The 23,872-nt window shown below is 32.9% G+C and overlaps 3 protein-coding genes and 1 pseudogene across 15 annotated transcripts; 2 read left to right on the top strand and 2 right to left on the bottom strand.

Annotated features, from left to right (window-relative positions):
- The first annotated feature begins 6,513 nt into the window (after positions 1-6,513).
- Positions 6,514-8,640, top strand: LOC114378171 (NADPH-dependent aldo-keto reductase, chloroplastic-like). The gene is made up of 5 exons (XM_028336716.1): positions 6,514-6,679; positions 6,871-7,046; positions 7,406-7,649; positions 7,923-8,102; positions 8,234-8,640. Exons 1-5 carry the CDS (start codon positions 6,560-6,562, stop codon positions 8,459-8,461), a joined length of 948 nt encoding a protein of 315 aa, XP_028192517.1. The 5' UTR covers positions 6,514-6,559; the 3' UTR covers positions 8,462-8,640.
- Positions 8,641-9,435: 795 nt separating this feature from the next.
- LOC114378542 lies at positions 9,436-17,158 on the bottom strand. Of its 8 annotated transcripts, none has more exons than XR_003659360.1 (18): positions 17,028-17,158; positions 16,607-16,813; positions 16,438-16,521; positions 16,174-16,247; positions 16,018-16,051; positions 15,441-15,529; positions 14,875-14,989; positions 14,605-14,642; positions 13,976-14,073; positions 13,765-13,820; positions 12,587-12,863; positions 12,359-12,483; positions 11,933-11,989; positions 11,359-11,424; positions 10,945-11,019; positions 10,354-10,435; positions 9,752-9,820; positions 9,436-9,646 (listed from the first exon to the last, which is right to left on the bottom strand). XR_003659360.1 is itself a non-coding variant. In XM_028337159.1 (17 exons), the coding sequence occupies exons 2-16, from the start codon at positions 16,748-16,750 to the stop codon at positions 10,385-10,387; spliced, it is 1,383 nt and encodes a 460-aa protein (XP_028192960.1). In that variant the 5' UTR covers positions 16,751-16,813; positions 17,028-17,158; the 3' UTR covers positions 9,436-9,820; positions 10,354-10,384. The 8 variants fall into 8 exon arrangements, 6 of the variants coding, with proteins under 6 accessions (XP_028192960.1, XP_028192959.1, XP_028192961.1 ...); XR_003659359.1 differs by having other exon boundaries at positions 9,752-9,807; XM_028337159.1 differs by having other exon boundaries at positions 9,436-9,820.
- On the top strand, positions 16,958-19,108 carry LOC114378543 (annotated as a pseudogene). Of its 5 annotated transcripts, none has more exons than XR_003659363.1 (3): positions 16,958-17,089; positions 17,184-17,204; positions 18,394-19,108. The product of XR_003659363.1 is annotated as a prefoldin subunit 6 pseudogene, transcript variant X3 (transcript). The 5 variants fall into 5 exon arrangements; XR_003659362.1 differs by having other exon boundaries at positions 18,391-19,108; XR_003659361.1 differs by having other exon boundaries at positions 16,968-17,204; positions 18,391-19,108.
- A 641-nt stretch (positions 19,109-19,749) lies between these two features.
- LOC114379158 (F-box protein At5g07670-like) lies at positions 19,750-22,279 on the bottom strand. The gene is made up of 2 exons (XM_028337758.1): positions 20,968-22,279; positions 19,750-20,371 (listed from the first exon to the last, which is right to left on the bottom strand). The coding sequence occupies exons 1-2, from the start codon at positions 22,158-22,160 to the stop codon at positions 20,101-20,103; spliced, it is 1,464 nt and encodes a 487-aa protein (XP_028193559.1). The 5' UTR covers positions 22,161-22,279; the 3' UTR covers positions 19,750-20,100.
- Positions 22,280-23,872: the final 1,593 nt, after the last annotated feature.

Genomic DNA, 23,872 nt, shown 5'->3' with positions numbered 1-23,872 from the left:
ATGTTAGTTGCTTGCATCATGCGGCTTGAGATAAACAATCAAAGAAGTAACTATCCTTATTAATAATGTAAGGTGGAGAAAGGAAATTGAAATTGAAAACTAGGTTCATCCCCATTTCAGAAGCAATAATTCAATGACTTGTAAATTGAATATGGACAGCACTGATGCTGCCTTAGCTTGCTCAGCAAACAGAGAATTCCTGAGTTCAAGTTGCTATAAAAAGCATTGGAGGTTGGAGAATATTTTTGGCTGCTGTGTGGATAGTATAGGTTTGACGTTCTGATAATTTTTTCCTTTTTCTTGAATTTAGGATGATCAGGAAATCCCTTGAAGATTTGACCAGAAATTCTCGATGGAATCTTTGTAAGCTTCTCAGATATTGCAAGATTCAAGATTCAGTATTTGGCTACTTTGAAATCAATGAGTTATGAGTTTTAGTTGTATTTTTTTACCTATTCTGAACCTACATGCAACATGTGTCTATTAATTTTAATGTGTGTTTTTTTGTGAGGCATGTTGTTTTTATTTGGATATTCATTATTATTTTTACTATTTAATTGAGATCATTATTATTTTTACTATTTAATAGAACAGTATATATATATATATTAGATGTACCATGATTAGGTGAGCTCTTCTTAGGTCTTACTTAAACTAGGTTGTGACCAGATTGAACCTGTCATAGAAAGTCTTTGTTTTTACTTGTATGTAATCTTTCATTGGTAGCAGAGGCTGTCATTGGCGGGAAGTAGCTTTGGTTTATGGGTTCAAGAATGTTTGGTGGATAAATTGGGCGAAAGAAATGTTGTGGAATTCTCATTATTCTATTTCCGCATGTTGTCTATGTTTTGCAAAGCCTTATCAGTTATTATATCATACCTATATTTAATTTTTTTTCTTCTTCCATTTCAATGTCAAAAGTTGCTGGCAGTTTCTCTAAATGCACATAATATGCAGCAAGCTAAGACATCAATATGAAATGGAAAATTTTCACTGTTATTGGACTCGGTTCGCAGTTCATGATGCCTAAGACAATGTGACTCTCTTGCAGTTCTAGCCATATTAGCCAAAGTATTACTAATACCTAATTAAATGCTAGTTGATTTAGCTTTTCATATTATAAAAAATAATTTAATTCATGAATTTTTTTTATAACAACTCATGGCTTAAATTAATTGATAGAGACATTGTGGAAGAAGCAAAGGTTCAGTCTTGGAAGTGATAAAGGGAGAGACAGGAAGGCTTGAAGTGCTCCTAAGCAGTTTGTTTATGAAATCCAACTGCATGCCTTGGAGCAACTTTTGATCAAGATATCAAAGGAGCTCATACGCAGCTGGGAAGGCTAGACTAGGCCACATTCCGATTTTTGTGTTGACAGTGAAATAAATGGTTTGTAGCAGAGATTATGCAGAGGCGGTCCAACTCAAATTCTAACACACAAGAGATATCCGAGGGGGTGGTCCTGGTTATTTTGTGCATTGGGAACTATTGACTGTTGTTGTGAGTTTATCATCTAGGGGAGTTAGATTTGGATAGCATGCAGCTAATTAACAGCACTGTTTGCAGTTTTGAGGAGGAAAGAGTGAATATACACAGACATGAGTTTTCTTTCTTTTTGCTGGTAGGGAGGAGTTCAGTGATGCTTTTGTGCTGAATCGGATTGGTAATGGGTATGGCCACACCTTGTGGTTCAACCAAGGCCTTATTAATAAATTTGTCTTTTGCCTCTTCAAATGAATAAGTAATTGATACTATTTATATTTTGGTCAAAAGAGCTTATAAAGCTAGTCAAAGGAGGAAAAGTGAATAAATTCATCTTTTGGTCAAAGTAACTTATAAGTTTTTCAAAAACCTTACCAAACATTATTTAGACAAAGATAATACAGGTTAAAAAAATTACGACATATTAAAAAATTTATTAGAAAAAGAACATACTAGTCGTTTAAAGATGAGTCAAGTAGAAGACTTAATTTTTTGCAGCCAGTAAGTCAATTAGAAGTCTATTTTGAGTAACTTTTTTTAACCTTGGAACAACAAAAATTATTACTTTACCATGACATTGTTTGCATTCAAGTATATCAAGCCCAAACTCAACTTTTTTCTTCTTCATATGAGCATTTTGAGTATCAACAATCACAATTTGTTAATAACTTTTGAATTGTTCCTAAAACATTCTAATTGCCAATAATAAATATTTAGCACATCAAATCGTATTGAAAACAATAATTTAAAACTTTAAATTTACACTTAACAGTGATTATACCTGTCTAGTTTGTTTGAGTTTTGCAATTGTTTTCCAATTTCTTGAGTTTAGAACCAACTCTCTTAAACTCCAAATGTAGAGCTCGTTGGTAATTTGGTAGATTTAAAAAATAGACTACTTTAAAATAATGTAATCTATAATAAAAAAAAGTAATTTAAGATATTAAAGTGTTGGTGTATTGACAACACTAAATATATTGAAAAATTATAACAAGAATTCATATGAAATACGTATCGTACCCTCTTTTTTAATTTAACAACTTCCTACCAATTAAAATTGATTAAAAAATTAGAACCAAACATAATAATTAATTCAGTGAAATAAGGGTTAATAGAAGAACTTGATTTTAAAAGATAAAGTAACAAGCAATATGTCCATCCCCGACAGGAATTAAATCCTAATTAAATGACACTTCTTAAAATTTTCTTATACATCCGTCACACCTCAAACCAAACTAAATATTATAAATATATGTGTGAATTCTTAACCAAGAGTTTTGTGATAAAGAATGAGTTAAATGAATTTTATTTTAAGTGAATTATTTGTCCGAAAATGATTTGGTATTTTAGACTGAAATGACCCTCTCAAAAGCATTAATTATATTATGACATGGAGTAACATGAATCTTGATGTGAAAAAAGTGGGAGGAAAATGACTAAACATGGACACAGAAACTAGAGTATTATGTCGTCACTAGATGATAACCTCACCTCAAATCAGCGACCATATATCCGATTCAACAAATATTGACACATCAATTGATTTCCATCTCTCAACTGGATTGAAAAATTATATGAATAACATTGCGTTAATCGATTCGAGGAGGAATCAACAAATACACATGGATGAACATTAAGGGACTAATACATAGTACTCTTAAACAATTCAAGAACATAAGTTTTAAAAAAATAACATACAAAAGATAGATTATGCCCGACAGGTTAAGCAGTCGGAGATGATTCTCAATATCGATAAATGATTTACAGTATCAAGCTAGCAAATAAGAATCAGGTATTTACTAATGGATTTGACAAGCTAGACATCTTCTTGTCACATATATACCCTAACACACTAGGAGAAAGTATCTAATTCACGTGGCAGGAATCATGGTATATGACGACGGTGCACCGACTCAAGTACATTTATATCGTACAGTATCAAACATAATTTCCTTCAAATTATTATATAGTTTATATATAATTTTTTTAAAACTTTTCCTTCTTGTAAAGCTACTTAGATTTTAGATTTCCAATCCCCATATATTATGAGATTGTATTCAGGATCCAAACCACAGAGAAGCTTCTCTATTGAAGCCTAAAATATGTTTGTATAGATTGTACAGTTTTGAGTCATCCGCAGGCCACAGCTCACACTTGTGGGTCATGGCCCTCCACAAAGATTTTGCCGCCAATGGAAGGTGATGCATTTAAGTTACATTTATGAAGAGAAAGGTCAACGCATGCAGAGGTTGACTATATATGTAGGATAAATATTATTAGTATTAAAAGGTTGACTAAGGAGATATTAAAATAAAAGGGAAAGAAAACTTGAGAGTTGTATGTGCGTGAGATTCATGGAACAATAAAATCTTTGGTCTCACATGACATGATTTTAACACCTATTGTGGCGGTGTACTTAAAATTTTTATTATTGAATTAATGTCTTCAACTTCAAAGTACCACTGAAACTTGAACTACTAAATATAGGTCTCTTTCTCTCTTTCACAAGGAAACCAATGGACCTTTTATATATCTCTTTCTCTAATCCCCCAAGGCCCCAATCCCTTGTTTGTGGTTAAAAATTTAAATTATTTAGGTAGTTTCAATCCCTACGATATCTATATGGATCAATGCAGTGACGAACGGAATAAGAGGGTCAGCTATCCAGCAAACTTTCATAATTAAATATCGTTATTGTATAACTAGATTTCGTTGTAAAAATTATAACTTATAACATAATAATAATCGAATTTTTAATATTTAAAATTGAAAATATAGTTGATTTTATTTTTAATATTTTTTTGGTTTATACTCCCTAAGAATATGTAGATATTTCTAATTAAATCTTCTTGTTCCTGAATGATTAATTTCAGTTTTTAGTTGATTCAATCTTATAAAATTGATCATTTTGGAGAAATAAAAATTGAATAACTTTTCATTTCTTATTTTCTATAAAAAAAATATAGCATATTTAAGATAAAGAATAATATATTTTTCTTTATGTGAATTAGTTCAATTCATCAAAACAATAAAACGTAAGAATTGTTGATATATGTATTAAAGCGAAATGGAACATAATAAATGAATTTTATTTTGGATGTGTTTCATACCCAATAAGGTACAAAATTTAAAAAATAATATATTTTAATCATTTAATGCATTTTAAAGTAAAATAAAAAAAGACATTGAGTAGAAGAAAAAAAAAAGACATTGAGTTGAAATATGATGTGTTTTAATTTCATCAAGAAGAGTGAAATAAATTAATAATACAGATTTCATTTTATTTTTTCCAAACTCTTTAATGTTATATTGATTTTGTACATTTTTTATTCTTTGTTACAATTTCTTGTTAATGAAAACATTTTTTTTGCAATGTTTTTTTAATTTATTTTGATATAATTATAATTAAATGTGATATAATAATACAAAATTATCAATGAAAAAATAAAATTAACTGTAATTTCTACATCTTATTTATTGATGACAAACTAAGAATTACTAGTAACACTACAAACATAACTTGAAAATTGCTCTATTTGGATAAATTTTTTCACAAGTACTTGTAAGAGAAAAAAAAAATTTCTGGTAAATTGTAAAAACTTTCTCATATTAAATTTTCTAAAAAGTTTATTTTAGTTTATGTATAAGCTAATTTTAACGTATAAAATAAATTAAGATTAAATTAATATACAAGTTCCCGAACTATTTGATAATTATAATTAGATTGGTAAAGACGAACATGAACACGTATCTTTCTCTAGAAAGCAAAATCTTATTTAAACTTGGAGGACTACTATGCATAGTCAGGACTTAAATTTTATCAAGACTACATTGTGTTGAAATATTTCTAATCTTTTCATTGTAATTATTATAAATAACTTTAATACTACTATTGTTATTAATTTGTTTATAATGAAATAAACAATGTGATAACAGACACGTTTTGCCGGTCAACACGTTATATGTAACATGACAGTGTTACACAAGAACATTCTTATTTATTAACTGATTACTTAAATTTTACAATATTATTCATTGTTTTTGGTACATTCAAAAAAATTTGTTTATACATTACAATATTATTCATTTAATCATAAACAAAAAATTAGTAATGCCAATCCATAGACTGTAGACTTCTGACTTCATAATCTGACTAAACTAAAGGTTCCTGCGCTACTGCCTTTCAAGAAAATCAAGACCAAGGCTAACTGAAAGAAAGTATTTCATTTAGGCATGTTCGAGATAGTGCTAAGCAACAGAAACATATATAAATCTTAAATGTACTTTTATATTTTGTCAGCAAAGTCAACTCTATAAGAGATTATATATAAAATAAAGTTTGAATGTGACAGATAAAAGAAAATACAACTTTTTTGTAACAAAAAACTCTGTTGATGACTTTGTAAGTGAATAAAATATTCTATGCTTTGACAATTTTGCATGTCAAAAAATAGTTTATTTCTTCAACATATTGGTTGCCCACAAAAACCAAAATTGAAGAAAGTAGAGTTTCATGCGCCCACAAGCTAGAACATCATATTTAAATGGTTTTTTTTCTTATTATTATCAAAATTATGTATATAGAGAAGACTTTGGCCATTTTCAGGATAATCAAATGGTTGAAGTGCCAACTCACTGACCGACCTTCAGAGTTCAGAATATGCACGTTATTCTTTTGCATTATATATATATATATATATATATATATATATATATATTAATTAGTGTGGTATTAACTTCCTATGAGGGACTAATGCCCTAAGGTATTTAATTTGCTTTTGGATGATGGATTGGGCCACTTAATAAAATCCCAAGAGACAGGGAAGATCCCATGCTTTGATTTGCATTCCTCAATAATTGATTTTAACTCTTGGACAAATGCAATATTATATATTAATTAGATATGATCAAATTAGATTCTCGTAAAAACTTCAAACCTAAACTATAAACTGACTAGTTAGTATACCTTGACTCCGAGAATCTATATATAGCCAAAGTTAGAGACACATTAGCAATAGCAGTGCAGCAAAAGTTAGAAATAAAAACACATACATACACACATAAAAAGACAGACAGAATGAGGAGCAATCATGTGCGTTTGAACTGCGGCATTACAATGCCTCTTATTGGATTAGGCACTTATTCCTTCCCAAATTATAGGAAGACAACAGAACTTGCCGTCCACAATGCCCTTGAGGTATATATATATATAGTGCCTTATAATATATACTCCTTTGCCTTGGGATTTTCTCTTATTTCAATTTTCTGTCCCTTATTTCACTAGCTCTGCTGCTTGCTATTAGATAAAGGAAAAAGCTACATGATTTTTATATTTTAATTCTTCATTTACCTTATTATTGACACACGTGTGCATATGTACATATGCAGATGGGTTATAGGCATTTTGACACAGCAAAAATATATGGTTCTGAGCCAGCACTGGGCAAAGCTTTAAATGAAGCAATCTGCGAGGAAGAAGTAGAGAGAGAAGACATTTTCTTAACATCCAAACTGTGGGGGAGTGATCACCATAATCCTGTTTCTGCATTGAAACAGACTCTTGAGTAAGCAAATAGAATCTTTGAAGATGTAAATTGCATGCCTTGGCTTTACAACAATCTTGAGGGAAAATTCGGATATACCCGTATCTTAACCTTTGCCTTTTCATGATTCTTCTAAAGTAAATGAAAGCAAATTAATGACCTCAAATGCATGTGATGTATCATCATTACCAAAATCAAAATCTCATGTGTCCAACAATAAGTGAATATTGCCATGCCCCACAAGTGGACTTAGGAAACAAATATGTGACAGAATCTTTTTAATATCACAGCTAATTACTTAATTTTGAAGAATGGAGACAAATCTGTGTTGGAAATCTAATGTTGATTTTTTTCTTTTTTTTTAATTGAATGCAAAACAGGAATCTGGGCATGGAGTACCTAGACATGTACCTAGTTCATTGGCCTGTCAAGTTGAAGCCATGGGTTAACTACCCTGTACCTAATGAAGATGACTTTGAAAAGTTGGACCTTGAGACCACATGGGCAGGGATGGAGAAATGCCTAGAAATGGGGTTGTGTAGGTGCATTGGGGTTAGCAATTTCTCTAGCAAGAAGATTGAGTGCCTATTGGATTATGCTTCTACACCTCCAGCTGTAAATCAGGTGAGTTGAGTTAAATCTTGAGAGCATTTGTACTTCTTTTTTATCATATTCCTAGTGCAAAGTATTTATAGATATTATTAATAATTAATTTCCATTAAAAAAATTATTAATTACTTTTAGTAGATTTTTTGTTTTTAATTACATTTTTTTATTCATAAAACTCAAACTAAAATCTTATTTGAGAGGCCTAAATTCAATTTCACTAGTATTATCATAATGTTGATATTTATTGTATTTATTGACATTACTAAGTCACCCAAAATTGGTACACAGGTGGAAATGCATCCCATGTGGAGGCAAGGAAGGCTGAGAAAGACATGTGGGGACCACAAAATCCATGTAAGTGCTTATTCACCACTTGGTGGGCCAGGGAATGCATGGGGATCTACAGCTGTGGTTAATCACCCTATAATCAGATCGATTGCCTTCAAACACAAAGCAACTCCAGCACAGGTAAAACTCAACTCCAAAGCCTTGTTTATTAAGAACAATGATGTAAAATTATTATCTGTCATGTGAATTTTATAATTAGTAGAATGAAAATTTGTATATATTTAACATACTTTCCACTGTAATTTTTAAAGGTTGCATTGAAATGGGGACTATCAAAGGGCTCTAGTGTGATTGTGAAAAGCTTCAATCAAGAAAGAATGAAGGAAAATATAGGATCGTTTGATCTGAAATTGGATAACGAAGATATATTGGAGATTGAGAAATTGGAGGAAATGAAGATTATGAGGGGAGAATTTCACGTTAATGAAACCACAAGTCCCTACAGAACAATCCAAGAACTTTGGGATGATGAAATTTGAAGCCGAAGACATGGTTGCAATTTATTTACTCCACAGGGGAAGCAGAGAATCATAACAAAAAAGAAGAAAAGCACCTATTTTGTACAACTAAACTTACTTTTGGGGAGTGAACTAAATGTACTGTAACTACATTTTACTTCTGTTGCTTATGAATGATATTTCTCTTTCTTTCTCCGCAATAGTCATCCTATATAAAATTTTTACTATGAGACTCCAAGTCCAACTATTGATTATTACATAAGCGCCCGGGACACCAAAATATCAACTACTACATCATAGTGATAAAAGACTATATCATGATCAACAATGGTAAAAAAAATATATTCATATCTGTAAATTTGATTTCTATTACCAATGTAAAAACTTTATTAGTAGATAATTTATAAATAAATTTGTAAGTATTCTTTAAACTTTGAGTCTTGACGAGCTCTCGGAGTCTAATTCACCTCAATTTTTCTTTATAAAAAAAAGAAACTATATTACAATTTGAATTCACCCAAAGAATTTGGATCCAAGTGTTCTCGAGAATCATAATATGATTCTCTCCATATAACAACTCTTTCCCATAGTTTTTATGAAAACTAGTGTGTTAATTTTTTTTTATTTATCCTCTTCCTATTTTTTGAAAAATGTTAAAGTCACATTCTCTAACACACTCTCACGTTTGCTTAAAATTTATTAAAAATTATAAAATTAAATGGATCCCACATATTATTTAATGACTTTCTCTCTTGATTTTATATTTTTCAATACATTCTAACCAATAAAAGAATATATGTATGAAAGAGTGTGTTAAATAATGTATTGCTAATATTCCTCCAATTTTTTACTCAAAAAATATTCTTTTCTTAGTAACTAATTTCAGAAACATATTTCCAGAATGCATTAAATATATTTTGAAAACTAAATTCTTGAACAATATCTTTATAAGTTTCCTTAAAAGCAAATCGTACATCCATGCATGAATTGCATAATTAAATTCAAACGGATTGGGGGTGTGTATGTTTGTTGATATTTGTTATGCCGCAAGATGTTGATCATACAACGCAATGGAATGGAAGCATGAAATTTCTCATCAAAACACATGATAGATCATACAATTAATTTGGTAGCAAATGTTGATAATCCAATAATTACAACATCTATTATTCAGTTATGCTGCTATCTTTTCCCCAAGCCATGATCCTGCTCACAAAATAAGATATCATCAATGATCATATATTGCAAAGCAAGACCGTAATAGGGCTGGCGATCAGTTGAGTTGATAGCTTTGAACATGATCTTCCTAACCTTTTGATTTGATAAGTTATTCTCCAGCATCATCCATTTACAAAGTGAAGTTGAATCTAGAAACCATCTCTGAATAATTAGCGAGGTAATTATAATAAAAACAATTCTCGATATAGTTATAAAAAGGGTAAAATTCATAAATGGGCGGTTTATCACTGTATGCTTCATTCAGGGTTGGAACTAGAATTGCATTTTTATTGGGGGTGGCTAAAATCGAAACGACTGAACTAAATTTACGGGGGCGGGGGGAACTAGGAAGAAATTTGACAAGATACAACCAAAAACTAAAAAGAGAAATTTGAGTCCTAAACACCAGCTTACGTGAATTCTCATACTAGTACAGTGCAAAAATAATACACTCTCTTTATCATATGTTGTGCAATTTCCCCTAATGAATAACCTTTTGATGAAAAAGTCAACAGCTTGTATCATTGATTTTTTCTTTTTTTTTTGGATAGATTGTATCATTGAAAGATGATACATGCCTACCTAAAAATTAAAAATCTAAACAATTGACACTTTGGTCAATGACATTCAAAGTGCACAAATACATTGGAGAAGACTAAAACAAAAGTAAAATTTAATGGCCATCAATATCATACCTGTCAAAATTGGAAGCATTCATTACATGAACTATGATGGAGCTACTGGTGTAACATTTTCTTTAATACCTTGCTCGATGCACTGAAAGAAATTTAAAGTCATTTCTGAAGAAAAGGGATAGAGGACTAATCTAACAGAGTCAACAAAACGCTTTAAGAAGCATGTAAAAAATATCAGCCTGTAATTAGGAAACTCCAATTTAAGAGAGAGATCAATTTAACTAAGAAAAAATGCTATGTATTTTCAGTAGAGCAGGAATAGTTAAACTCACACTAGCTTTTCAGTCCTTGCATGCTACCATCATCAGATAAGAATGACTAAAGGTTTCATTACTCCAAAACATGTCCACGAGACATATAAAAGGATGTAAGGCATAAATTTGATTGTTTTCAATTTTCATTGTGTCATTATGCTATTTCTTTAGTATTAAGGTTCAGGAGGATATCTTATCATCATTGTTCTCTGCACTCCTTTCTCTTTTCTAACAAACTTCTTTCATCAATCATAAAGCAATATTGAGTACTGGATAGAAGATAAATATACTCTAGGATGTACCAAAATCCAAATGATACATCTAATAAAAAATTTACCTGAAGAAGGTAACCATGCAGCCAATCCAATGTTTGAGGAAATGTTGTTGCCGATACATTGACCACAGTCAACCCCTGTAACATCAAATGACAATAATTTAATAAAAATAATTGCAGATGATAAAAATTTAAAATCTAAAATTTACAGGGTCTTTAGGTAATTCTACAATCAGTGAATAAGATTTTATATCAACAGTTTCACATTCATTAGTTAATAAATGGAAGCAATTCACCATGGAAATATATATAAAGTATAAACTATAAAAACAAGTAGATATAGAACCATTTGCATTGGAAAACTGTGCAGCACTTGTCTTGTTTGTCATCAAAACAAACAACTGTCAACACACTAGTAAAAAGGATTTTCCACTAAATTTCCAGTAATCAATATCACAGTATATCTTGTGGACATACCTGCGATGTGAATGAGCACAGATAATCCTGTATGGTTTTCAAGTTGGCTATAAGCTTCTCATTATCCTGTAAATTGAACAACAAAATTCAGAAAAAGTGTCGGGACAGATCAAGTCCCAATCTTATTCTAGTTTATGCGGCCACCTTATGGTTCTTCAGTGGCACTTCTTGTTCACTTAAATCATTCTCCTCTTGCTAAATAATATTGAAAGCTAAGATTCTTTCTTTAATTAATTGTGATATAGATGTCTTTCTTAACAAAGTTATCACCACCAATGAAATGTTGCAGGTTTTTTTGATTCTTCTATATGATTGTTAGAAGTGGTTTGTCCACAATCACTGTAGAAGCCTTGTTGACTTGTTTTACAAGATAATTTCTATGGCTTCGCTGTGCTTCTATAATTTTAGTCGTTTTAAAGGATTCCGAAAGAACAAATCACTAAATAATTCCTTATCCATACCTTTCAATCCAATAAAATAATTTCCCCTAGAAACTCAAACACAAGAACTGAAAAGTAGCCAAAAGTAAAATACCAAGGCCAGGGAGGGGGGGTTAAGTGAAGAGTTACTGTACCAGGTCTGGACATTTGTCATTAAATGTCCGAGCAGAGATCCACTCCTCAAGTAATGCCTGAAAATAAGGTAAGACTAGTGCATTTGACCTAAGTTGTTTTCAAGAAATTCACCTATCCTACTACTGACAGGACAGAAGACAACAACCAAGACAACACTGAGGACCACAGTTATCATTGTCTTTTCCGTGTCAATATTACAGTTGCTGTAAATCCATGCATCAACCCCTAAACATTATTATTATTTTCATTGACTGCATTAAGTTCCTCATGCACTATAGGAACATCCTAGAGATACACAAAGGACAGCTGTAACCTTGGACAACCAAACAAATCCCCAAAGTCAGACATGCAACAAGTTAATGCAAAAAATCACTTACGCCTATAATTGTTACTTCCATAAAAAATAATGGACAATGAGACAAAACCTTATGGTCAAATTCAGCCATCTTCAAAACAATAGGCACAATTATTGGTTTGGGACCTGACTTCGCCCTACTAATAGTAGTTTTGTCTGTCTCCAGTTCCCTAAGAGAAGCAACTGCAAGAAAAACTAATTTTTTTAAAATTGAAACAATGCCCATCATCTATATTATGGCTTATCTCTTAGTAAGAAACCAATCCACACTAAAATATGGCAAATAAAAGAGACCAACCTTTATGTTCAGGGATGCTTTCAGTTAGGCCCATGGATGCCATGGAATTTGATACTACATCAACCTGGTCAGCAGATACTCCTTCATCAGAGCTCAAAATCCTGGAGCCACCATTACTCTCATCACTGCTACCCACATGAATGTCTTTTATTTGTGCAGTAGCATTATCATCCAATGTCATAAATGCTGGATTTATCTCTTTATTTTCTGAATGTACACCAGAGGGTGATTTATTGTCATCATCCACTAAATAAATGCTAGGATCCAAATGTATCCCCTGTCATAATGAAAATATAAGCAAAGAAAATGAGCCCTCACCAAGAGAAACACATTGATTGCATAGTAAAAAACGAAAAGGCATATCAAATTATTAAAACAATTTAATTGGACATATTTATGGGAGATCAAAGCTATGTATGTAATTATCATTTTTTCTTTTCAATATTTGATTTTCTCTTATTGCATTTTCAATTATTTAAAGGTATGAAAACAAAAGTTACAAATTGCTGATTTTATTTATATTGATAAAATAAGCAATACTATTGAAGATATGAAATGTGTACAAAAGAAGGAAAAACAAAATATCCCTCTACAAGGAAAAGAAAGAAGAAAATAGAAAAACACGCATAACAAGAAATCTCTTTGATCCCTCTGCATATCAAGTATTTGTTTTCATTTTCATTAACATGAGTGGTGTAATACTTTACATAACTAATTTATAAGTTTCAGAATATATTGAATTTTTTAAGATTTTGGACTGAGTGGGTATAGCCTAAGCCACCAAACCAAACCCTACTACTGGACAGAAAAAAATAAACATGAAAGTGGAGAACAGACAGGTAAGAGAAAATATGGAGATTTAATACTGTAGGTAACCAATTGGTAGGTTTTAGGACAACATATACTTCTACATCGACCAAGATACCAAACCCGATTTCTGCATATAGGGTTAACCTAGGAAAGTACATGAAAAATACACCATTTATTCTTGCACTGTAAGGCAGCCACTTTCCTTTGGGGCAGTCTTTTTGGGATCCTTGGTAGCATTGGTTGTATCATTATGATTTGGATAAATTTTTTATTAAACTAATCAAATATCGACTGACCAGCCTAAGAACTGCAAGGATGTTAAACAGGATATGCAAGGAACCTGCCACTACATACATATCCATACATACCTCGATTATAATTGGCTTCCCATCTTTCATTGCCTTTTTCAGATCACCAGCCAAACCTAGAAACCAAATGCCAATTTAACGTATGAAACAATCAAGTATAAATGAAATAAAATATCCATAGCATTCTGTAAAAAAAATGGACTATTTATATGGATGAAAACTAAACTCAATTTATTAAATGATAGAGATCTCAAGAAACAACTGAGAAAACCTTTGCGAACAACCCTGCATTCTCTGCAAAATTCAGTTATTAACTCCTCTGATGAACTGAAGTCTCTAGCCCATACTGGAGTCGATGCCAATGGTGCACTGTGGCAGAAACAAGTGTATCATTCAGATTTGATATATAAAAATATGCAAGTATTAATCACTTCAGTGATCAAAGAGATGAGAATCATCAGGCCAAGAAATGTAAATGCTAACATAAAGCTAAGATTTGACAATTTCTTTCATGTATGACTATGTTGACAACCACTAACAGTTGTACTATATAAATTCAAAAAAAAATGGTGAAATATAGCATTAAACATTTAGATTTATGGAATCAACACATGAATGACAATATATATCAACAGAATCACAGAAACTAAAAACGTTCTGCCATACTATATGAATTCAAGCATAATATTGGATTAATAGACATGAGTTTTGCATGCAATAATAACATTATGTATGTTGTGTGTATAAATGAACTTGATTTCATAAGCAAATAATTTTAGGGCCTTAGCATGGTCCCTTATGAAAACACTTGAATAAATAACTATCTAGACAAACAGAACTTTTAATTAATGCAAAAATATTAGTCAACTTTAGGAAGAAATAAATAAGTTCAAGACATACTCTGTTGATGTGCGCAACAATTCATAAACCATATCTGTCTATCAGAATAAACAAGAAAAATGTCAAAATTATTTGTATTTAATTTTAAACAATCAAAATAAAATATAGAGACAACTCCCTTTAGGTGCCAGTTAACCAGGAAAATAAGAATCTAGTTTGGTTAGCTACATCAAATTGGAGATACTTTGGTTAACTTGCAACTAATTGAAAGCCCTTAATTATTTTATACAACACGAAGATGCAGTTATATTAGAGACATTTAATACCTACCTGTAATACATTTGGTAAATTTAGCCTCTGTGCAAGCTGGGTGGCAATAGTAGACTTCCCAACACAAGCAGTTCCACAAACAAGGATTACTAACGGAACTCTTTGATGATGAAATCTGGATAAATGGGGAAAAAGAAAATGGAAAAGACGGCTCAATATTACTATAAAATTATCTCCCTCAAGTAATTTCTTTTTCTATCTGTATTTTTTTCTTTCCAGAAAACATGAATATGAAATCTTTTCCAACACATTAAAACAGCTAGAAAGACAGAAAATATGTGCATGCTCATAGACAAAATTTGCATACATTTATGTACAAACATATGCAAATTTGATGAATATATACATACATATTACATATATGAAGACGGAAAGTCTATGTATACATATATAAACATAGATGGCATTGACATACATGCATGTGTGCTAATCTTATCGTCATCTTTTAACAAAGGAAGAAAATAAGGACAGAATTTTGTCTGTTAGAAAATGAGGATAAGATATTGATACAGCTACATGTTTTGGAGAAAAAAAAGTTGTCTCCAACAGAAATATCGCATACTTACCTCGTCATCATCTTGTAACGATTTATGTATTCTTCTCCATATCCCCGCCGCTCCATAAGCTGCACAAATAGCACCCTCTTGGAACATTTCTATAAATTTATTAAATTACTGTCAGCATTTACAACAGTGAGGAATTCCAGCCATCATTGCTTCATCCCACAAAAATAATGGAATCCAGAAACCCACAGAAATTTCAGCTCCATTTGATTCCAAATTTTAAAACCATCTAAAAGCAACTTCAATGATATCTGTATCTGGACAGACCTGTCTAAAGACTCAGTCAACTACACTATTTTTATTCTCACAATTTTCCTGTATAAATAAATATCAAAGTGACAATATTTACAAGACATATGCCATGAAAATAGATGTACACCATTTTTAGCCTTCAAGTAGTATTTGTCCACAAAACTTTAATCTCCACAATGAGTTCAAACATGAAAACCTAATGATGAAAGTTTATTCAAAATTTCCTCAAGGTGTAATGTACCACAGCTTACTAAAATAGAGCAGAACAAAGTCAGGAAAAATGGAACTAGGTGTGCGATGGACAAATAAAATCAAAAGTTTGGCATACCTTAAATAGGTTGACTTCCAAGTCAGATTGAGAGCTGCATCATAGAAACACAATGAATTTTCTTCTATAAAACTAAATCAAAAGAAAAAGGGGGAACAAAAATACAAATAAGCAACATCAGGAAAAGGGGAAAGGAAGAGATGCAAACCAACTTACACATCTAGAAGGCTGTTATCTGTGAGCAGCTTCTTCAATTCGAGAGCAATTTTGATAGCAACGTGGTTTGGAATCTGAAATCAAGAAGCTAATAATAAATTATCCAACAATACATCCCTGCCAGTTTTCAAAACTCAACTCCAATCCATTGAATGAATCAATACCTTTTCCCTAGTCTGTAACATCTAAAGTAACTTCAATGAAAATAAGCCTAAATAGAATACAAAAATGAAACAGTATGAACAGTGGTTATCGGATGGGTACCTTGGTTACCGTTAGCATTCTGCTGAGCAAAAATCGGGAGAGAACATAGTAGTGATCCGCATTATCACCCAACCACACCTTCACCTGTATATATTAGGCAGAACAGAAAGCATATAGAAGAGAAGAAAAGAGAATAGGAAGAGAAAGAATGTGTAATTAAAATTGAAACCTTGACGAAATCGTATTTGGAGGAAGCGTTGCGGGAAGAGAATCTGACGGAGGGAAAGGAAGGGCGTTGCTTATCATCGCTGTCTTCGCCACTCACAGGGCTTGTCACAGCCACGCCCTTCTCCTTCTCCTTCTCCCTCTTCATCGATGATCAATCTATCAATGTCTTTCCTCTGTTCTGTTCTGTTCTGTTTCGCTCCAAACGCAACTATATCATATTCATTCATGAGAGTTCCACCATTAATTCTCTTGTCAATATAAAGAAATATTAAACGTATATTTATTTAATTTAATTAATATTATATTTAATATCTTAAACATATAAAAAAAAAAACATTGTCATAAAAGGTTTAAAATGTTTTTTGTTTTCCTTTACGTTAGAAAACACTAGAACACGAGTTTGACGGATAGCAATTTCGGACCTCTCTCACTCTCTCGCAAACCCTAGCGACACATCCCTCGTTCGTTCTCGCCCTCACGGATCGTCAGTCTCTCTCTCGGTTTCTTTCTAGGTTTTGATTTTTTATTAAACTTGTTTTCTTATCAACTTCTATTAATTGCGTGTTTCGCTGGAACAGGCGCGGAGAATTAATTTAGTGGTATGGTCTTACTCATCAATTTTATGATTTAGAATTTACTATTTACTGCTTATTTGGTTTCAATTTTCAATTATCATGCATTTCTTAGAAAGAAAGCCTCCTTTATTTTATTTGTTGGAGCTTCAACTTTCTACTTTTTTTTCTGCCAAATCTATGGGTCTTGGAGTGACCTATGCATGCTTAGCTGTGTTTTTGGTTTGAGCAAATTATGATGACTGTTTATTTGTGTGTATATGGAAGCTATCTATACCTTGTGATGTTGCAATTATGACTTATGGTTATATGATGAACATTCTCCTGTTAAGCTGTAGATAAATTATGGCTAATTGTGGTCCAACTCCAACATATTCAAATTCTTCCTTTTCGATTGAGGTCCAAAAATATGGATTTCTTCTTTTGATCATTAGTTGGGTTGTTAGTGCTTAGTACTGTTAACACTTTTGAGCTTTCATCAGTGGGTTCTGATCATTTTCTCTTTGATGAAATATTCTTGGTATCAAAGTTAATGTTGCTTGAACTATGTCTGCTGATTTTCCCTCTTAAGTTCATTCTTTTTTATTTTGTAGGTGTTCTAACTTCTAATTGCTATCCAAGCTTTACCTTATTTCTTCTGCATGTGAACATATATTTATTTTTTCATTTTCTTTCTTCTGCCCCCTATTCTTTTTTAGTTGGTTGTTATGGTTAAATAGTATCATGTTCATGACGTCTCAAATGCAAGTAACATCATGGATTTTGTAGAGACTGTGAGAGTGAGTGAACGTGCCCCTAGGTGTTTATGCTTAAGCAGGAAAAAAAATCTCAGGATTAGTGAGGTGGAGATCAAAGATCACTAACTTATTTGAATTTCTGCATATGTCAACTAGTATAGTATTTGAGAAAGATGTTTGTTGTTTGATTTCTTCGACCTCATTAAGTCAAACAACTTAGAATTAATTATTTAACTAAGCTACTTGTATTGTCATCATCCAGTTATTTGTGGATACCATATCTCGTCTGTTTATGTTTACCTTGCTATTTCTCTCTTTCTCTTTATTGCAATTTTGAAGTCATTTGCCTACTGATGTTCACTTTTACCAATCGAATACAATTTATGAGCAGTCTGCATTGGATGATGATATATGGTTTATATTACATTCAATTCACTGTGTATGTTATTGTTATGTTATGCCAATTGCCACCGAAGAAGGTCAGAAACACAATGAGTTCGTCGAACCTGAGAGATCTCCAACGCGAATTGGAGAACAAAGCCAACGATCTCAGCAAGCTTCAAAAGGAAATTGCAAAGAATCACCAAATGAGAAAGAAGTACACACTCCAGCTTGGCGAGAACGAGCTCGTCCTTAAGGAACTGGATTTATTGAAAGATGACACAAATGTTTATAAGTTGATTGGGCCAGTACTTGTTAAGCAAGATTTGGCCGAGGCCAATGCAAATGTCCGCAAGAGGATCGAATACATCTCAGCTGAATTGAAGCGTCTTGATGCCACTGTTCAAGATTTGGAAGAGAAGCAAAATAGCAAGAAAGATGCAATACTAAAATTGCAACAAAGGATTCAATCACTTCAGGCTGGGAAAGGCAAGGCATAGTTTTCCCTCACATATTGTTCCAGCATTGTAATTTGACCGTGCTAAGGTTGGATGTGCATTTGTATTTTGTGCCTCTTTGTTTTGGACTGAAGTTGACTCTTAGGAATGTGTTTCGGGAAACAATTTGGAAATTAGATTGATATTATTATAGTTGGTATTGGCTCATTTTCAAGAAAATGACCTGTACAAGGTTCTGTGGAAGGCTTAGAGAAGTCATTTGTTGCAAGGGCTACTTTTTGTGGAAAAGCCATTGGCTTTTTTCTAATGCATGGACTATTTTTTTTTTAATCTAGCTTTCAAACTATTGTCTTTTACCACCCTCCATATCTTTCTCTTCTTTCTTTTTGAATGACAGTTCATCAAAACAATTGCTAGATCGAGCACGCGACGCACATAGTCTTTCGAGAGCGGGTTGTCTCCTCTTCAAAACATTTCTACTACTTCCTTGCCCCCCCTGTTCAGAGATTTTTTTGGTGTCTTAAATTGTACTTCGGATTCAGTGAGATTCAAATTTGGTATACGTGAGATTCAAACTTGTATCTATCTATGATGAGATCATGGTTACATGAGATTCAAACTAATTTGATGTTTCAATTTTCGTTTCTTGTTGGAATGTATATATATATATATATATATGTATATATATATATGTTCTAAAGTTATATTTAATTTCGAATGAAAGATTTTATAAATGAAAGAAATCTAATTGTTTAGTTAAATTACAAAATTTTAGAAATTTGATTACTTTATCCAAGCACAGTATTTTGAAAATGAAACGTCACAATATCTATATTAATTTTCCACCTAGACATTTGAAAAAAAGAAAAAATAGCGTTCAAGTATGCTTTATGATCCAGTCAAAGAAAAAAAATATGCTTTATGATGTAATAATTATTCTACTTGGACCTCCAAACTACATCCATTAACAACTTTAAGTGTTGCAAGACATTGACATGTGAACAATCATAAGAAGTTCAAAGCATCTTAAAGTGCCATAACTGGCCCACAGATAACGGTAGCATGGTTTCTTCAAGTACACCTTGTCAAAGAGGAAAAAAATGCAAGGGAACAAGGTACCCTACCAAATTTCAACGAGTGAACTGCTTAAGACTTTTATATTATTTATTATTACATATCTAGGCTTCTCCCTTGGAATAAAGGAAGATGACAAAGAAAAGAACAAACTTGCACTGTCAACATCTAAGTTAACCGTTATAAAGTGATTACAAATAAATTGATACAATTTCCACTATTGTCAGTGAAAATAATCTGATTCTAAGACAATGACCTAGATATAAGATTTAGTTATCGTGCCCTTTTGAAAAATTTACCACCTTTCTTTCCCATGGTTATCCCCTTAACACTGGATGGAAGAAGTGATTTGGTATCTGGGCTCCATCTCAATTCCTTGAGAGTGGTGAACAAGGTTGCAAGCGCAGGAGAGATCTCATTGTCCTTTATATTCTTACATGACACTACTCTAAGGCTCTGAAGATCCTTCCACGAATGAATCACAGACTCCAAACCTTCTGTTGTTAGCAATGAGCACCCTTCTAAGTATAACAACTTTACCCGCCTGAAAAAGAACAACAACCATCAGTTCATACATAAATCCCAAACTATTCCAGCTGGGTGGAGGCACTTCATAGCTTCTCAACTAACAACAGCAAAACAAGATGAAAAGGCTACAAGTAAATCCAAAATATAGCAGCCATAAGGTTCAAATGTTCTTAGTAAATCCAGAATTGAAGGTATGCAAAGAACATTCCACAATAATATAGCAGAACAGAACCACTCCAACCACATAGTATCCAAAAGTTAGCTGCATTTTACAAACTTCTAATGATTTCCCTTGCGGAGTACATAGAAAAATGAAGCTAGAATCCAATTATTATTCATATATACATACACGAATAGAGAAATTTCAGGATCAGTTAATGAAGAAAAACACATAAGAGAGTTTAGGCCCTGTTTGGAAAAACTTCTAAATAAGCACTTACAAAATAAGAAAATTAACTAGATAAAATTAACTTATGCAAAGTTAAAACCAGCTTCTGGATAAGCCAAATCGACAGGACTTCTACAAATGCCAAGGGTTTATTGAGAAGTTTATTAAGACATGACCATAATAGCAAGTTGTATGCAAAAGAAAACAACATGAGCAAGCATTACCAGCAAATCATTGCAAGACTGAACATGCTATTATCCAATCCCCAGCAGTCCTGAATAACAATTTCCCTAACAGCCCTGCACACCGAAAACAAAGCCACGACACTCTTCCTATCCCGCAACTGACATTTCTGCAAATGCAACCGTTCGAGCGCGGGGCAACAACCCAAATACTCCTCCATACCCGGATTGGGATCGATCTTCTTACAAGACTGAAACCTCAAAGTCTTCAAATTCTCGCAGTACGAAATTGCGGCGAGCCACCCGTCATCCATCCTATGATCAGAGAAGGTCAACTCCTCCAACATTTGGCAACACTTCCCAATAGCCTTAATCCCATCAAAGCTCCCCTCACAGCCACTAAGCTCCAACTTGACGAGCCTCTTGCACCCCTGAGCAAGAATAGTCAACCCAATATCAGACACCACCGAATCGTAGAACCCATCAACGTGCCCAACGAGTTTCAGAATCTGCAGATTCCCACACGCGGCGATCCCGCGCAGAACATTGTCGCTGCAGCGCTGCAATTCGAGTTCCTGCAGAGTGGAGCACTCCTCGGCGACGGTGAGCAGGCCGATCTCGGTGGTGCCGATGACGTGGAGGCGGCGCAAATTAGGGCAGCCGCTGGCGAGGGAGGTGAGGCCGTTGTCGATGACTTCGACGGGGAGCATGTTGTCCTCGAAGAAGCACCAATTAGGGGAAGAGTTTGAATCGAGGTGCATGGAAATGACGCGGTTGCTTAAGAGAATGCCCGAATTTTTGGGGGAGATTAAGGCGGCGGAGAGCAAATCGACGTGGTTGAGATTGGGGAAGCGGTGGATGAGTCTGCCGGAGAGGAGGAAGTTCCAGTCGGAGATTCTGAGGGAGCGGACGAGGCGGCCTTGGAGGTTGAGCCACCGCTTGCAGACCAGAGAGTTTGAGTTTCGCTGAGTGGAGGAATCGGAGACTAGTGCAATGATTTTGAGGAGAAGTGCGTCGGATAAGAGAAGGGTTCGATCGGTGATGGGGAATGGGGAGAGAATAGGGTTGGTTTTGTCGGTGGTGCTGATGCGAGGAGAAGAAGAGAGGGAGTGGAGCTTCATCGCCATTACCATTTGGTTTAGGGGTTTCGATTTCGTCCATATGTCTGACCACCGCTTCTTCAATGGAGGAGTGGGACTAGGGTTAGGGTTCACGTTCTCCGACCGAAACGACATCGTTCTCGGCTTTGCTTCCTTCCTATGCTGCAGCGTCGGAGTCTCAAGTTTTGTGTATTACTGAATTGAACTGTGCGCTTTTTAGGAGCCAACGCCAACGGAAATGTTTGTTTGTTGAATGTGTGGGACTCAGATTTTGAATATTTGCTTTTTGCTTCTAACGGCATATAAACACACTAACAGACAAAATTACTTCTTGGGAGGGACTTTTTCTTTCATATGCTGATGTGGCTCCTTTTGCGTCTCACTTCTTTAGGGTAGGACGCATTAGTCACTCTTTATTTATGTGCAGATCCACATCAAAATCAAGGTGTTTAAGAATAATTACTTTGTCAACTATAACAACGACAGTCTACTGCATTCTGCCTGTCTAGGAACAAATTGATTTTTGAAGATTAACAATTTTTTATAATAGAGGTCACTAACAAGATTAAGTTTAGAAACGCATATAGGTCTTTTTGTATTTGTTTTAGCATATAAACCTTCTTGTATTAGGGAGACTTTTATTTTCTCCAGCGGCAGGGTATATGTCCCCTTATTGTATTTTTGGGTTTAATATCATTTATATTTTTTCAAAAAAAAAAAAGGGTTATAAGCGTTTTGGGCGGTACAGATCAGATATTATTTGGATTGAATCGATCCCAACCCACCAATGGAGGAGTAATCATCGTTCTAAATTAGTGAAAGAGAGCCAGTAAAAAATTTCAGCTTTTATTTATATATTTTCTTACTCGTTTTAAGGTAAAAAATAAAAATAAGTTGTTATTTTGTTATAAATTATAGTTTGGACAATAACAAAGCAACGGCAGGGTTAAGTGAAAAGCTCAGTTTATAAGTAATTGTTACTTGTTAGGTCTTCAAAAACGAACAATATATTGGATTTTTTTGTTTAGATTTCATAACTCGTTCGAGGAGAGTAATTGTTTTATTAACAGTGCTATTTAACACTAAAATTGTCATTACGAATGTCTCGTAACCAAATAAGATTAGAGAGAAAGAATATTATATAAAAAATAGTGTTAGTTTTTTTTTTTAATGAAAACAGTGTTAGTTGCTAACACATAATTTATTTTCTACTTATTAAATATTGAGAGAAAGAAATCGTCTCTCATTCCAAAATCAAAATAGATAATAAACTTCAACAAAAGCATAGAGTAATACTTGGCATCTAAACTAAACCACGTCTGAAAGCTAAGAGAAAATAAATATTACAGCTGTTCCTACTGTAATGATTTTAGGTATATTTAATGACCTATATATCCTAATGAATTCCTCTAAAAAAACAAATATCCTAGTGAATTCCCATTTCAACTTTTCATTTTGGGAAGACATTTTTTTTAGCCACCATATTAATCAATTAAAGTTATCATTAATTAAATCTTTAAAAATATAAATATTTGACTTTTCATATAAAAAAATAAGTAATGAAATTTCAAACATTTATATAATTATTTTTCTAATAAAAATATTTACTGCATTAACAAGCTAACACGCTAATATTTTAGGTAGTATATTTGGACTAATAAAAAGAAATGCTATTAGTCAGTTTTTTTTGTTGTTGTTGAATGATATTAGTTATCATCAACTAAATTGTTAGAAATAAGATATTATACAATGAAAGAAAAGCAAATATTATTACATTTTATTTAATAATTCTAATTTTTTCACCAAATTTAGAAGTATGATATAAAAAACCAACTCACTATTTTCGC

The sequence above is a fragment of the Glycine soja genome, chromosome 12 (assembly GCF_004193775.1).
Source record: "Glycine soja cultivar W05 chromosome 12, ASM419377v2, whole genome shotgun sequence".
NCBI classification, from domain to species: domain Eukaryota; kingdom Viridiplantae; phylum Streptophyta; class Magnoliopsida; order Fabales; family Fabaceae; genus Glycine; species Glycine soja.
The sequence above is the reverse complement of the archived record's forward strand: the minus strand, read 5'-3'. Positions and strand labels throughout refer to the sequence as shown.

Excerpts from the sequence above, each read along its gene's own strand:
- LOC114378542 (XM_028337159.1), bottom strand. The coding sequence starts at position 16,750 with ATGAAGAGGGAGAAGGAGAAGGAGAAGGGCGTGGCTGTGACAAGCCCT. Across the intron at positions 13,821-13,975 it reads ATGCAGGGTTGTTCGCAAAG|GTTTGGCTGGTGATCTGAAA; the intron begins GTTTTCTCAGTT and ends TTTGGTTTCTAG. Across the intron at positions 11,020-11,358 it reads TGTGCTCATTCACATCGCAG|GGGTTGACTGTGGTCAATGT; the intron begins GTATGTCCACAA and ends TTGATGTTACAG.
- LOC114379158 (XM_028337758.1), bottom strand. The coding sequence starts at position 22,160 with ATGTCGTTTCGGTCGGAGAACGTGAACCCTAACCCTAGTCCCACTCCT. Across the intron at positions 20,372-20,967 it reads AGTCTTGCAATGATTTGCTG|GCGGGTAAAGTTGTTATACT; the intron begins GTAATGCTTGCT and ends GTTCTTTTTCAG.
- LOC114378171 (XM_028336716.1), top strand. The coding sequence starts at position 6,560 with ATGAGGAGCAATCATGTGCGTTTGAACTGCGGCATTACAATGCCTCTT. Across the intron at positions 6,680-6,870 it reads CCGTCCACAATGCCCTTGAG|ATGGGTTATAGGCATTTTGA; the intron begins GTATATATATAT and ends GTACATATGCAG. Across the intron at positions 7,047-7,405 it reads GCATTGAAACAGACTCTTGA|GAATCTGGGCATGGAGTACC; the intron begins GTAAGCAAATAG and ends AATGCAAAACAG.